Source organism: Molothrus aeneus, chromosome 2 (genome assembly GCF_037042795.1).
Source record: "Molothrus aeneus isolate 106 chromosome 2, BPBGC_Maene_1.0, whole genome shotgun sequence".
NCBI lineage: Eukaryota > Metazoa > Chordata > Aves > Passeriformes > Icteridae > Molothrus > Molothrus aeneus.
This window is the reverse complement of record NC_089647.1, coordinates 24,637,789-24,652,149: the sequence shown is the minus strand read 5'-3', so window position 1 is coordinate 24,652,149 and position 14,361 is coordinate 24,637,789. Positions and strand designations below refer to the sequence as shown.

Below are 14,361 nucleotides of genomic sequence, written 5' to 3'. Positions count from 1 at the left end.
CATAGCTTGAGTCTGTGCACACAAATCTGTAAGTCACATAAAATGTGACTTACACAGCTCCCCAGCTTGAATTCTGTTCCTCCTGGAAAGCGGAAACAGTGCTCAAGACATCACGTCCTATGAAAGTAAAAAGCCAGGATGCCATATAAATGTAAAAAGTAGCTGGAGTTTCTCCTATGCTCTTGTGAGAGTCAGAGCCAGAAGCCTCAATTATATAAACAAATGAAGTCCAACAAGCCTGCTGACTTTCTGCTTTACCTACTTTGTGCAACTCTGTAAACAGCAAACTTTACTTCCAGACATTTTCCAGATCTCCATGGACCCTTTCTGGGCTGCCAGAGAGTAACTTGTCTTCCTTGCCAGCTACATTTCTCCACCTCCCTTCCTTTTTCACAGCAGTAACAGCTACAAGCTTCCAAACCCTCTCAGGAACAGACCTGTAGAGTGTATAGTAACAAATGACAGCTTGTTTCTGGACAAGCAAGTCCAGTGAGCATGGCCAGCAAAATAGGTCTCTCACTGCCCTCAGAAATTTCCCAGAGTTCTTGCTGGAGGCAGGGTATGTTCACATCAGCAAAAGAGCTGGGAGTGCAACGTAAAAATAACCCAACATTTGCTATCAGGAATGAGAAGTGATAAGGCATTTATGTCTGTTTAGTTAAAAAGTCCCCCACAACCAATAGCCTGACTATTGGGGAGGGGAGTGGCACATGGCAGCTTTGGGGATGCTTAACTGCAGCAGAGTGGAGGTGGTGTTGTCTGGCTGGGTTAAGTATAGCTCTCCACATGTCCAGCAGGTGCAAAGCTGTTGTCAGCACTAGCAGATCCCCAGCTGTGTGGACAAGTGTTGTGGGTAATAAGCCATGTGGTGTAGATACATGGGGGAATGCTTGGAAATGGAAAATGTCTGCCTGGCATGCCTGTCTATATGTATGCAGCCTTTGATCTTTATGGGCTGAAGCCTGCAAAGCCACAGGATCTGATACCTGCTTCTAAAACTTTTTTCTACAGAAAAAGCAACTATCCGGCCTGCAAAGAGCATGGACTCGTTGTGCTCCCTGCCAGTGGAAGGTGAGACATCCCTAGCCTGCCTGTACTATAAGGGGGAAGGATTGCAGCTCTACATTTTCAGCAGCATGGATCACAGAATCACAGAATAGTTTGGGTTGAAAGGGACTTTAGAAATCTCCTAGTTCCAAAACCCCTGCCACAGGCAGGGACACCTTCCACTGCACCAGGTGGTACCAACACTTGAGCAAGCCTTGAACACTTCCAGGGATGGGGTATCCACAGCTGCTGTGGACAGCCTGTTCCAGAGTCTCACCACCCTCAATGGATGAGCAGTCTGTGTCTATCTCATCAGGTTGTGTATCTTCCTGTACTTATGCCATGGCTGCTGACGTGTGTCCCCACCTCTGTGTGCGTGCATTTTTTATTCTTTCCTGTGTTGTTTATCTCAGTGCATCCACCTGAGAGTTACCTCTGTGTTTAGCTGCACCTTTCTTGGCAGTTGGACTGCTTTGATTTCTTTCTTGGTTATTCTGGGCACAAAAATCCCATTTGTAGGTGAAAAAGGCTTACAAAAAGGTGACAAGGGCTGGTGTGTGCATTGTGGGCACTATGTGATAGCCCTAGATTTGGCTGCATTGGATGGAGAAGGGTGTGTAATAAAAGTCTGAGCTGACTTCCACTGGAGAGCATTCAGTCCTGTGCTGCCTGCCTGTTTTGAAGGAAGCCCTAGGCTAGAGCATAGAAAGCCTTCAGTGCCACTTGGCTTCATCTATCTGGATAAATGTGAGTGTTCAGCAGGGCAGGACTCATCCCTGGAGGGATTGAGGAGGGCTCCTCACAGAGGAAGTTTGTTTGCTAGTTCTTTGCTTCCCACTGACTTGCTCCTCTGTTCCCGTTTCTAGGGGAGGATGACAAAAGCAGGTTCAAACGGTCAGTGACTACTGGAGGATTCTTTGTTCCCACCAAGATACGGACAGGAGGCACAGGCAGCTCATATGACCTCAGCAAGCAGAATGAGTGGGAGCGGGAAGGATCTGCCATGGGGGCCAAAGGAAGTTCAGAGCTGGGTGGGGAGAGAGGTCTTCCCCGGACGCCGCAGGTGAAGTCACCCCCGGAGCAGCTGAAGGTTTTCCGGGTAGCAGAGGATGCTGAAAATGAGCAGACTTCAGCCAAAGGAGTGCTCATGTTCTACACCTCTGAAACAGCCACCAAGTCAGGCTTCCCAAGCAGCCTCTTTCCCTTGGAGGCCTCTCCTCATCACCAGAGGAAAGCCCTGAACATCTCGGAGCCATTTGCTGTCTCTGTCCCGCTGAGGGTATCGGCAGTCATCAGCACCAACAGCACACCCTGCCGCCTGCCCACCAAGGAGAAGCATTCTCTTTCCAGTCTAGAGGAGCTGTCTTCTCTGGTGGAGAGCACGAGCCCCTCTGCTCTGGAGCCAGGGACCCACACAAGGACAGAGCAGGCAGCAGAGCACAAGGAGAAACAGCCGGGGCCAGCTCTGCCATTGGCAGCACCCAGAGGTAAGTTGTGTTAAGGAGGGGGGTATGGATCCTCAGCTGGGCTGCTGGAAGTGCCCTGCAGCTTGGTGGTGTGGAGGTTTCTCCAGTTTGAGCTTGTGGCAGGAAAGAAACTAACCCATAGCAGGGTGGGTGTTGGCTTGATAGCAGGTCAGGGTGGTGCTTACTGCAGTAAGGAGCCTGGGGAGGTGGGTGACCTCCCAGAAACATCTGGTTGTGCCTGGAGGGAGCTCCCTAGCTTTGTTAGTTGGTGTTGGCTCTTGGCAGCACTGCTTTGTCCCAGGGCACAAGTTTCACTCTCAAGTAGTTACATTTGTTTGTGTTTCTGATCCAGGCTCTCATCCTGAGGAGCTGGTGGCAGGTGGGAAACCTGAGTCTCTGGAAACGCCACAGCCAGCAGCAGAAAATCAGGAGACATGTGGGCAAGGCAGCTGCACAAGCAGCACCAGCGGCCCCCAGCAGTCCTCAGAGCAGAGTCCCACCTTGGAACAAACACCAGCTTCAGAGTTCCATAAGGGACCTCTCCCAGCAGACAAAGCAGAGCACGGACAGCTCAAGATGAAGGATGTCTCCTCAGGAGGCAGCTGTGACCAACAGGAGGTTGAGATGGCTAAGACAGAAGAAGGATCATGCCTAAGAGATGTGGTAAGGAAGAAGGCATGAGAAAAGTGGGGGACCATGTCATGGTGGTGACTGGGAGGTTGTTTAAAGTTTCATTGTGTGTCTGTAGTTGTGAAAACTCAGTCTGTAACTTAGGCCAAGCAGCACCAATAATTGGCCATGAACTGATTTATTTCACTTCTGTGAAATCACCATGTGGTGATTTACCTTTATGTAACTACCTGCTGTCCCCTTTTGGTCATCTTTTCCTGTAACTGTAGAATTTCAGTCTGTACCATCTGTCTGCTCTGAGACTCTCCAGATGTGAGATTGTCCGGATGTCTGAACATTTTGACCCATGGTCTCTGAATTCCCCTTCTATTTTTGCTGTCCCATTTGTCCTGGACAGCCTGAACAGTCCTTTTTACTCCTATTCTCTACACACAATTTTATTTTTTTAATTCTTACTATTTTTTGCCTCCTCTGTATCTCTAGCAAAGCCTTTTCACCAAGTTCCTTGCAGCGATACTCATCTCTGGACAGCTATTTAAAGATCTGTTGGCGTATCTCCTTGAATAGATTATTCATTCGAGTTTGTGTGCAGTTTGGGAATGCATTTTCTCTGGCAAGGCCAAGCGAGCCTGAATGGGAATTGCTGAGAAATGGGCTGGAACATTTCAGCTACTCATTCAGCTCACATATTTCAGTATGTCTGTCCAGACCTCCTTTTGGCTGCACCTCAGACCTTCTCCTCCATAAACCCACTTGTTTATAGATGCATTTTCTTCCTTGAACTGGTAGCAGTCTGTGTGTCTGTGTTTCTGTACCCATGAGCGTGCTCATCCAGGAGCCTGGCTATTCTAGGAGGGCTGTTTGGGGAAAATGGAGGGGTATTTACTAGGAAGTTGTGAGTTCCCAGGTGATGGCATTTCCTCTGTTTTTCAGACTGAGGAGGACCCATCGAATGCCCTTCTAGAACCGCTGTGGCCAGAGATACAGCAGGAACTGAAAATCATTGAACCTGAAGAGGAGCTCTTGCTCTTGCCAGCAGCTGTTCCCAAGACAAGCCCAATTTCCGAATCCTCCTCTTCAGAACAAACAGATAGTCTTTGCTCTGGCCCAGGGCAGAGTCCAACACCTGCTGAGCAGAAATCTGAAAGCAGAGCACCACAGATAACTCAGGTGCCTTTATTTGGTGCCAGTGGCATGGAGCAACAAGACAGCCTCCCCAGCTGCCAGTCTGATGCGGTTGCACAGCAGGGTGCTGCTTCAGCCCTACCCAAGCTGGGCACTCTTCCAACAGGCTCAGCCACTCCAAAGAACCACCAGTCAATGGGGGAGAGCAGGAGTGAATGTCTCACTCCTACCCCGGACTGGACACTTCATGGTCAATCAGAATTTAGTGAGATTGCCACTAGTGATGGATTATCTTGTTCCAAAGGAGCATGTCCAGAATCAGGGAAAGAAAAAGATGGCACTTACCAGCTCCAGAGGGAAAAGGATGGTCTTACCAGAGTCCAGACTGAGAGGGAGAAACATGAGATAATGACTACTGACGGAAGGGACACATTCTCCTCCAAGGCACTGAGTGGAGCTGGAATCCAGGAGGGGAAGGAAGTCAATGCTGTTAGCAGAACCCAGGATGCTGCTGACCAGGATGATGAGGATGCCTGGACAGATAATGTGCAGAGCTTAGAACTTGTGGAGCCTTGGGAGGATCACCAGTGGGTTACAAGCCCTCTCCATTCCCCCACCTTTAAGGACATTCAGGAGAAGATGACCCAGGAGTTTCACCCACAGAGGCAGAGGGCAGAGACAAGCCTTTCTCTGAGGCCGCGCTTCAGTCGCAGCCTCTCCCTGGACAGCAAAGACACGGTGCTGAGTCTGTGGGCCACCCCGTTCTCTTTCATAGATGCCCCTGACCAGCAGCAGCCCTGTGGTGACATCCTGCATTCAGTGACTTGTGAGCTGTCCAAAACACAACCCATGTCCCCCTCTGCTTTGGGCAAAGCGATGCAAGATGAGAACAGCCCAAGTCCTTCAGAAGAGCCTTCAAAAGCTGAGTATCCCCTTATCAGGGAGAAAGCACCAGGTGAGAAAGCAGGACCCTCCAGAGTCCCTCTTTCGGAGACAGAGGGAAAGAAAGTGCATGTGAGCAAAGAAAACCCTTGGAGCCCAAAGCTTGAGTTGTCTTTGCCATACCAAAATAGCCCAGGCAGTTCTTCACAGACTAAGAACACAAAGGAGGAGTTCTCCATCTCTCAGGACACTGCCCTGGGAGGAGAGACTGTCACCAAAGCATTGTGTTCTGCTGCTGAGTCACAGCTGAGTAATAAAGGTGAAGAAACACCTTGCAAAATAAAGACCAGGCCTTCATCCCTCAACTTGGATTCACTCCTCCCAGCCCCAGATTTCTTCACATTTGAGAGCCTGTCCATGCCATCTGCCCCTGGGAACCTCCTGTATGGGCAGAAGGAAGTAAAGAGCAGCGATTCTGTCCCATCCCTGCCAACACACTGCCCTGCTGCCACTAGAGGTGCTCCCTGGGGGTCCCGTTTCAATGCCCCCATGGATCTAGACTTGGACTACCTGGCAGTGGCCCACGCCACCACCGGCCGTCGTAACTCTGCCCCCGTCAGCGTGTCAGCAGTCAGGACCTCCTTCATGATTAAGATGTGCCAGGCTAGAGCAGTGCCTGTGATACCACCCAAGATTCAGTACACCCAGATCCCCCAGCCCCTGCAGGCTCAGAATGCTGCTCCAGCTGCTGAGAAGAAGGAATCAGATGCCAAGCAGGCCATCAGGCCAGCTCCACGGGTGGCATGGAGCCACCTGGAGGCCCCCAAGAGCCCGCTGACAGAGAAGAAAGCCAAAGCAGAGAAAGAAAACAGTGACCCAGCTCAAAAGGACTCAGCCTGCCCTTGGCATGGCAGCCTGGGCTCTCCACTGGAGCCATCTCAGTCCAGTCACCACCCTGCTCTGGATGCCCCTGTTCTGCGCCGAAAGCGCACCTCTGGCGGGGAGGCAGCTGGAGATAACCCACAGTCTTCAAAGATAGAGAGGCCATCCGGGTTCTCCAAACCCTCCTACAGATCTAGGCCCGGGAGGCCCCAGAGTCTGATTCTCTTCAGTCCCCCTTTCCCCATCATGGACCACCCCACGTCCTCAGCAGACTCCAGGGTGTTGTTGTCGCCCATCAGGAGCCCCACTCAGAGCACCTCCCTGAGCCCCATTTGTGGCGATCTGTCCGACCCCGCGGGGGTGACGCTGCGGAACAAAATGACCATCCCCAAGAATGGCCAGAGACTGGAGACCTCCACCAGCTGCTTCTACCAGCCCCAGAGGCGCTCTGTGATCCTGGATGGACGAAGTGGGAGGCAGATTGAGTAGCAGCTGCTCCTCCTATTCCTTTTCTGTGATGGCTGGAATGGGAGTGTCCAAGACCAACTCTGTTACCATTTTGCTGTTGTTAAAACTATTCTGTGCAAGATGGACCTGAATCTTTTATGGTTTCCTGCAAGGCTTTTGCTATGGAAGGTCATGGTATCTTTGTCTTGCTTTTCATTCCCCTTGTTGCTCCTGCCTAGTCCCTCACTGTCTGTTTTTTTTTAATGGTAAGCCAGTCCCAGGGAACTTGCATTTCTCACACCTGTTCTCTAACAAGCTCTGTGAAAGTCTCATCCTCCCTATGGAAAAAAGGAAAGGTAAATCTCTGTATAATTTTGATATAGGGCTGAGAGGAAACATGGTTACAAAACACTACAGCTCAGGGTGCAGGGGCACAACATCTGCTGAGGAGGTAAGTCCAGATGTTTGGGAACTCCTACCATTGTTTCCCAGACTCCAATGAAGGACTTTCTGATTTACACAGTGTAAATACACAGTACAGGAGGCTGGGGATAGCTGAAGAGGAAGGTGAAGCTGGCATGAGCAAATCACACAGGGCATGAGGCACCCAAGGGTGTTCCAGTGATAAACACACACACAACCTGAAGACGCTGCCTCCAGCTCTCTCCTTGCATCAGAGATGTGCTCTTTCCAGCCTATGCAAGGGCTGGAATGAAAGCAGCTGGACAGGAAAGGCCTAGTTGTTCTTTCAGTCTTCCAGGTCTTGCTCAGGAGTTTGAGTGCTCAGTCTCTCCTTCCCTGGGCACACAGGATGGGTGTGGTGAGGAATGAGTGTGCAGCTGGCTGCCCAGCAGTGGAGACCCCTCAGGCTGAAAGCACTGAAAGCCAAGGCAAGGTCACCCTGAAGGCCAGTATCAACTGTTTTCATCATTGCTTAAAGCCAGATGACACCTCTGCAGCTGTCTCTAGCTGAACTCCACACTGCCAACGCAGACAAAAGCAAGAGGATCTCCTTATCTCCACATCCTTGGGCTATTGCCCTCTGGCACCCTGACTGACATATCTTTGACCCTTGGTCTTTCCTTGCCGTTGTGTGGCATGTCCCCAGGTGCTTCCTCTCCATTTAAATTTCCTCTCCTATGATTTTACACTGTTTCTTTGAGAGTGTGGCTCGTTGCCACCTCCCTGGACCTCAGTGCTTTCAGATTGATTAAGAGTATGGTAAAGAGGATGATTTGTGGGACTGCAGAACAGATCATGAACAAGTCCTGAGAGGGAGATTTGAAGTGAATTAAACTCTCTCCTGAAGGAAACATTAATGTTACAGGCAAATATGTGTTCAGATATGCAACAGCTGCCATGGGAATAGAATTAAAGCTTCCTTTATAAAGCCTCTAACTCTGCATTCACCACAGGCTCATCTATTGCCTGATCTATGACTGTGGGTGATGGCAAAGTCAGGTACAGCCTGTGCTGTCTCTGCAATTTACGTGTCACTGGTGACTAGAGAGGAGATGGGAACACAGATGTTGCTGCCAGCACTGAGATTGTCCCTGTAATGTGCTTGCAGCAGCCATCATTCCTGGAGATGTCTGTCTGCAGGCCCTCAGGTGGCTGTGATGGGCTATAGTTTAAGCAGTAAACTCTTAGGAAGTGCTATAGCCACCACAATGAGTGTCAGCCAGAATTTCCCAAAAGATGTGTGTTTAGGGCTTTGTTTTGTGAAGTACTGGCAATTTCTAGTGGTTAGTAAACTCACCCCATGAGCTCCTGGTCTGTACAGACTGTGTCACTTCATTAGTGCCATTGTGCCTGGAGGGCCCTGAGCCCCCCCATGCAGTACTTTCTCTGAACTCTTTGATTGCAAAAGGAGAGATATGCCAGAGTATTTTTGAGAAGTTATAGGCCCACAAATGCAAGCAATACATCTTAAGCAGAATTTTCTCCTTCTATTTCCAAAGGGAATGTGAAAAACAAGAGAGCTTTTCCTCGTCACGAGCTGCAGTCTTTGATCCTCCCCACTGCACTCTTTATTTGTGTACAGTACCACATGGGAACAGACCAGAGAACTAAGTCTGTGCTGTCAGTTTTGTTGAGGGAAATTATTAAACCAGATGAGAGCCTGGAGTTCTTGTTTGGGTCCATGTTCTTTCACAGGCAGCAGCCTATGCTTTACCCGGGCAAGCTGTGGACAGCGGGCCCAGAATATGCGGCTTCATGAGAATTGTATTATTCTACTCCCAGACCATAATATGCCTGTGCAGCCTCTTATTAAAAGTAGGGAATTTCCAGTCCTTCATGCTCCTCATAGTTAGCACAGCTCCACACTGCATATACATGGCACTGCCTCATGAGAAAGCTTTTAATCACCATGGCTAGGTTAATGACCAAGGGAAGGTGTGATACGAGGTATTGTGGTAAGGCTTTAGAGGAAGCAAAAGTTGTGGAAATGATGCCCAGTTTTTTGGCATCAACAAAAGAGTTTGCTTTGGACAAGGACTTATAGTCTCTCAGGTCCTAGAAGTTTTGGCTTCCAAGGCAGCTGGAAGGGAGATGGGAGAAGCTCACAAAGTAGTGCATCAGAAGGAAAAGAAAATGTGATGAAACCTTGGCATGTTACAACCATTTTTTTCACCTTCTTATTCTCATATAAGCTGATCTATGAACAAGAAATGAGGTCTGGCAATTTGTGTATAATACACTGTCTCAACTCTTAACAGCATTCCAGTAAGTAATACTGCTTTTGGCATAAGTGGTGAAGCTCCTGCAAGAGAAAATTATTAGAAATCTTTACTTGATATTAATGATCAGCCTCAAGTAAGATCTGTATCCAGACTATACCTTTTAAGGGTATTTCAGAATTTGAACTCAGATCTGGGTCCTGGGTTTTAATTAAGCAGAGATGCTGCAATGATATCTCAATTTTGTAGCTTGATCCCATTGCTTATCTATGCTTTCATCTCCAGCCTTCAGCTGATGTATCCACAGCACTTAAAATAAAGTCCCAGGTCCTGCAGAGATGAAAGCATGTTCTTAGTTGCCAGGTGCCCTGTTATCTCAGCTCCAGATTCAGCCTTTGCAGAGTCTGTAAATTTTGATGATGGATCCATGCTGATACTGATACCTGCAGTCAGCTTGAAGGACCAGAGCCTGGGAGTTGGACAGGGCCAGAAGACAGATGCCACCTCCCACTGAATGGTGCTGGCTGGGTGGCAGGAGCTTCCTGAGATCCAGCTTTACCAAGATATCCCCAATGTCAGTTTCAGGGTCAGGCCTGATCTCTTTAAGAAAGGATTTTCTTCTTTCTTGTGTTTTTTCTCCTTGGTTTTGGGTTTGTTTTTTATTGTTTTTATTTGTTTGTTTGTTTGTTTGTTTGTTTGGGGGCTTTGCTTCTGTTTATCCTTTGTTTATTTGCGAAGCATTATGATGAAGGATAGATTGGATTTATGGGAGATGAGTCTGGCCCAGGTGAGCAAAGCTGTTTTTTTCTTGGTATTATTGAAAGGACCTTCCTAAAAAGACTGGCTCATCATCTGCAGCTGCACAAGGATCACTTCAGAGACCCTGCAGTACATTTCAATTCTCCTGAGACTGTGAAAAGTAAAGGCTGTTGCCCAGTTTGCAGATGGCCCCAGTAGCAGACATGACAAAATATCAGCAGCATGTGTTGCTTGTGGGCTTTTACAAGTGGAAGAAGAGTGAGTAAATTTCACTTACTCTTCCCATGTAGTCAGAGGGTTGGTGCAGCTTCCCTTAAACTAGCTCAGAGTGAAATGGCTGAGCTGGCAAAGGTGAGATGAATGATGGAAAGGAGGGACATGGATAATGTTAGCTTGTGTGAGAGCTGCCTCACTGGCAGGAGAGTAAACAGAAATGAAGGTTATATTTTACCTTATAAACCCCAGTCCTCTGGGCTGTCCATCTCATGCTATCACTGTAGAAAGACTGAAAAACTTATTGTTTCACCTTTAGAGCTTCAGAGGAACTTAAGTCTGTATTAGGGAGCATCTGTGAAGTCTTCAACATTTTCCCTCATCCAGTGTCGAAATGGTGCAATCAAAATTTTTTTTTTTCTTTCTTTATGGAATCTGAAACACCTGTAATGGTGAATATTTTAAATTTTTATATATATATATATCTACTTATATATATATATATAAAAGATCATTCTATGTAAATGTATTAAAAAAAGAAAATGTAATTAACATGAAGGAATTGCCTAAATAGTATTTTACACATCTGTGAAACCTGGGCTGATGTGTGGAACTGCTTTCTGCTGCTACATTTGCAGCACTGAGAGTGTGAGATCAAGTTGGCTTTTTGCCCACAGAGTAGCTAATTAGTTCTGGTTAATCTGTGGTGGGCAGAAGGCCTGAATGTGCCTTCCTGAGAAGGATCTTGTCCTGGGAAAGGAGGGACAAGACCAGGGGAGACCAGAGTTCAAGGGCTGATTTAGCTTTCCACCACAAGCTTCTCCCCAGGCCTTGAAAATGCAGACAATCTACTGAAGCACATACAACCTTTCAGGCATGCCCAGGTTTTGCAGTTGTCCTTTTTGCTTCTCTCCATCTCTGGAAAAAAAAGAATAAAAGTCTCTAGGGATGATCCCTATTTTGTTTAACCTTTGCTTGCTCCTAACTGATGTAAAGGCTTACTAATTCTGCTCCAAGCAAGGAATGGAAAACTTCCCACTGAGTTCGACTGGAGATGGAGTAGGACTTTAACAGCCCCGGAAAGGAAGGATGGCAGAAGGCAGGAACTTTCTGAGGGCTCCATACAGCAGTCCAGACCTTGGATCTTGTGCTTGCAGGCACTAGTCCCCTTTGAATGTTACTTGCTGCCAGGTCAAGAGAAGGGCTGGAAGCTGGACACTATGAAGAGGACTGTCTCCATCCCACTGGCCCTGGTTTTGTGATTATTTTTCCTGCTAGCTCTGATGAATTGCAGTTTTGTTAAGCTTTTTTTCCTCTGTGTGGACTTGCCTGCCTCTGTGCGTGATTGTTTAAAAAAAAAAGGAAAGAAAACAACAGCCACAAAAGAAAGATGTTTTGCCAGGTCTCAGCCATGAGATTAAACTGGAGTTTTTATAAAAACAGATCTGTGCCCTAGTGATGTTGTGGAACATTTCATTTTTTTCTGGATTTGGTTTATGAATACAGTGCAAATGCTTTTGTCGTCCTCTGACACGGAGTTTGAGCCCCTCTTTTGTTTTGTGAGTGGCCAGGGCACTGATCTGTGTTTGTGTGGGCTTTGATGGTGGGGACTGAAGGTTAGGCCCTGACCACACACTTTTCTGATTGGAGGTTATGGGAGCTGCAGAGCAACTGCAGCTCTGAAAATGAAGTGAGGACTTGGAGATTTCTATGGAATTACTGTTATCTGAAATGCTTTAAAATTTTCAAGGGTAAAATAATCTTTTCTCTTACCATTGCTAGTTCTACCAGGCTGAAGTTTCAGTGATGTGCAACCATGTCCTCCTATTTAGCACATCTCCTGCAGAATTCTGCCTTGCCTTTGATAATGCAGAGCAATGCAGAGTAGAGTATGAAAAAACTTTGTGATCCCAGTTCTTGTGCAGCAGAAGCCAGGCTGGAACAGGAGAAGTTACTATGAAGGCTGCTGGTGCATCATATATGCACTTCTGTTGATTTGTAAAGGACAAGCAAGAACTTAAACAAATTATTAATTTAGTTCCTTGGCTCTCATTGAGCCAATTTTTGAGCTGTAGCATGGAAGTGAATTTTGTTATTATGTGTCCCTTATTCCATCCTGGGTTCAAAGAGAGGGGAAAAAAAGGAGTGTTTTGTGCTTTTAGCCTCAGTGGATGTGTCTGCAGTGCAGCTTGACCACTGTTCTCCCTAAAAGGCAGATGAATCATCAGGTTAAATGAAATATTTTTTTTCCTACTCAGCAGCTGAACTCAGGGCTTGACTCCCTTTCCTATCTCCTTCATGACTTCAGTTTCCCTTTAGGAAAATGCCTGGGTTGTGCTTCCTGCTTACCATGGCAACTGGCATACAAATTGAGAGAGAAAACCATGTTTGTTGAACTCTGGAACTGTTGTTAGCCAGAGCCAATTATGAGTGCTGTATGAGAACCAGTATTTTCCCATTCTTTGTGCCACAGAGTCTCACAATGACTTGGCCATAAGGCAAGGGGAGAACCTCAGACTGCCCCACAGCATTCCCATGGTTACAAAAATTAGAAATTAGGCCAAAGGGACACTGCAGACCTGCTCCTGCTGCACTGGCACTGTGCCCTAAATCAGGGTGCTTAAGCACATGGCAGTGCTTGCACATTCAGCCAGTTTCTTTTGCCTGCCTGACTCAGGGCACTACCCTGTGTAGGTTGTATTGGAAGCCACAGCTACAACATTTTGGATCCTTTCAGCTAAGCCAAAACCAGGATTAAGCAAGTTCCCAACCTGGAATCAACCTTAACCAGCACCAGGAATCAACTTTAGCCAGCACCAAGGAGCATATGACACTGGTGTCTCGTACATCCACACTGCAACCCAGGAGTCCAGCAGCTCAGGGCAGCAGGACATCCCACTGGTATCCCACTGGTATCCCACTGGATGGGGCTAAAGGTCAGCTGGCAGCAAAGGGGAGGCAGGCAGTGCAGGGAAGGGAAGGGAGACTGGCACAAGGCACCACCAACAAAAAGAACAGAATCATAACAGCCAAGAATAGAGAAATGAACTCAGATTTCTGAGTTCATTTTCCATCTGGACAGGGTAAATTATTCAAAGAATGTGCCTCACCACAAGGCTAAAGGATGAACAGTTTCAGTGTTGAGGATTAGAAATGAATGGGATCTGCAAAGCTCAGATCTGCCAGAGTCCTGATGCCCTCAGAAGTTAGACACAGTGTGAAAACTTGAATGTTAGCCTCACTCCGTAATAAAACATATTTTCGTATGTCTTTTTAGCAAACTGCAGTGTGAGATGAGCTACATTTTGCAAACCTAGACATCTCCTAGAAATTATGTTTGCAATTTGGGTCCAGATCCATCTTAAAATGGGACCTGTTTTCTTCCATAGCACATCTGCTGCAGAGGGTACATTTCTCTGTCATTTAAATTCCTTATCTGAAAAGACCAGGAATTATTTGAATTCAGTGAGAGGAAATGACTTAAAAAAAAAACTTTGTAGCTGCTTAAGAAAGAACCAGAAGGCACACAAACATGGGAACAACCAGAACTGGAGAAAGGAGAATAACACACATGATTATTCAACTGAGGAAGTTTTTAGATAAGTAAAATCCAAAAAGGAAAAAAAAAACCCAACATCCAACAGCCATGAGATTAAGTTGAACCAGTCTGAAGAATATCAGGTAACATTTTATTTTCCTCTTCCTTCACAGGGATGAGGAAGAAGAAATCAGAAAAAATAGTCCTCACAAACTGCTTTACTTTTTTTTTTTTTCACTGTGAGATAATTTACTTTAAATATCAAGGGTCAGACAGTACAAAAGGATTAGGCTGGTTATTTACAGGGTTGACTTACAGGGTTATTGACTTGGATTATTGACAGGTTATTTACAGGGTTATTGACTTGGATTTACAGTCTCCAGCCTCTGGATTTACAGTCTCCAGCCACAGTACCCTGCTAAAGGTGAGCATTGCTTTGGGAAAAACAGGGAAGTCCTGCATTGGCTCACAGTGAGCAGCAGCCCTGTGTAGCCAGAGCAGCTCACTGCTCATCCCTTGTCTCTCTTGCAGGGTTTATCTCAACTGGTGATCATGCAAGAACTGCACATGACCTTGCCTGTGATGTAATTTCACCTTAGAAGCAAGTCAGAAACACCCTCACCTTTTTTCCTGTTGAGGATCAACCCTCAGCAGTCATAATCCACTCCTCCCAAAGCAGGATCTCCTAAAG

At 47.0% G+C, this 14,361-nt stretch overlaps 1 protein-coding gene across 1 annotated transcript in view; it reads left to right on the top strand.

Moving 5' to 3' along the window:
- ARHGAP31 (Rho GTPase activating protein 31) overlaps window positions 1-7,160 on the top strand; it is a 55,356-nt gene extending 48,196 nt beyond the window's left edge. Inside the window, exons 9-12 of the mRNA XM_066569277.1 lie at window positions 1,012-1,071; window positions 1,914-2,534; window positions 2,866-3,176; window positions 4,077-7,160. Of these exons, the coding sequence (XP_066425374.1) occupies window positions 1,012-1,071; window positions 1,914-2,534; window positions 2,866-3,176; window positions 4,077-6,521 (3,437 nt within the window). The 3' untranslated portion in view covers window positions 6,522-7,160. The remainder of the gene's footprint in view (window positions 1-1,011; window positions 1,072-1,913; window positions 2,535-2,865; window positions 3,177-4,076) is intronic.
- The last annotated feature ends 7,201 nt before the right edge of the window (window positions 7,161-14,361 follow it).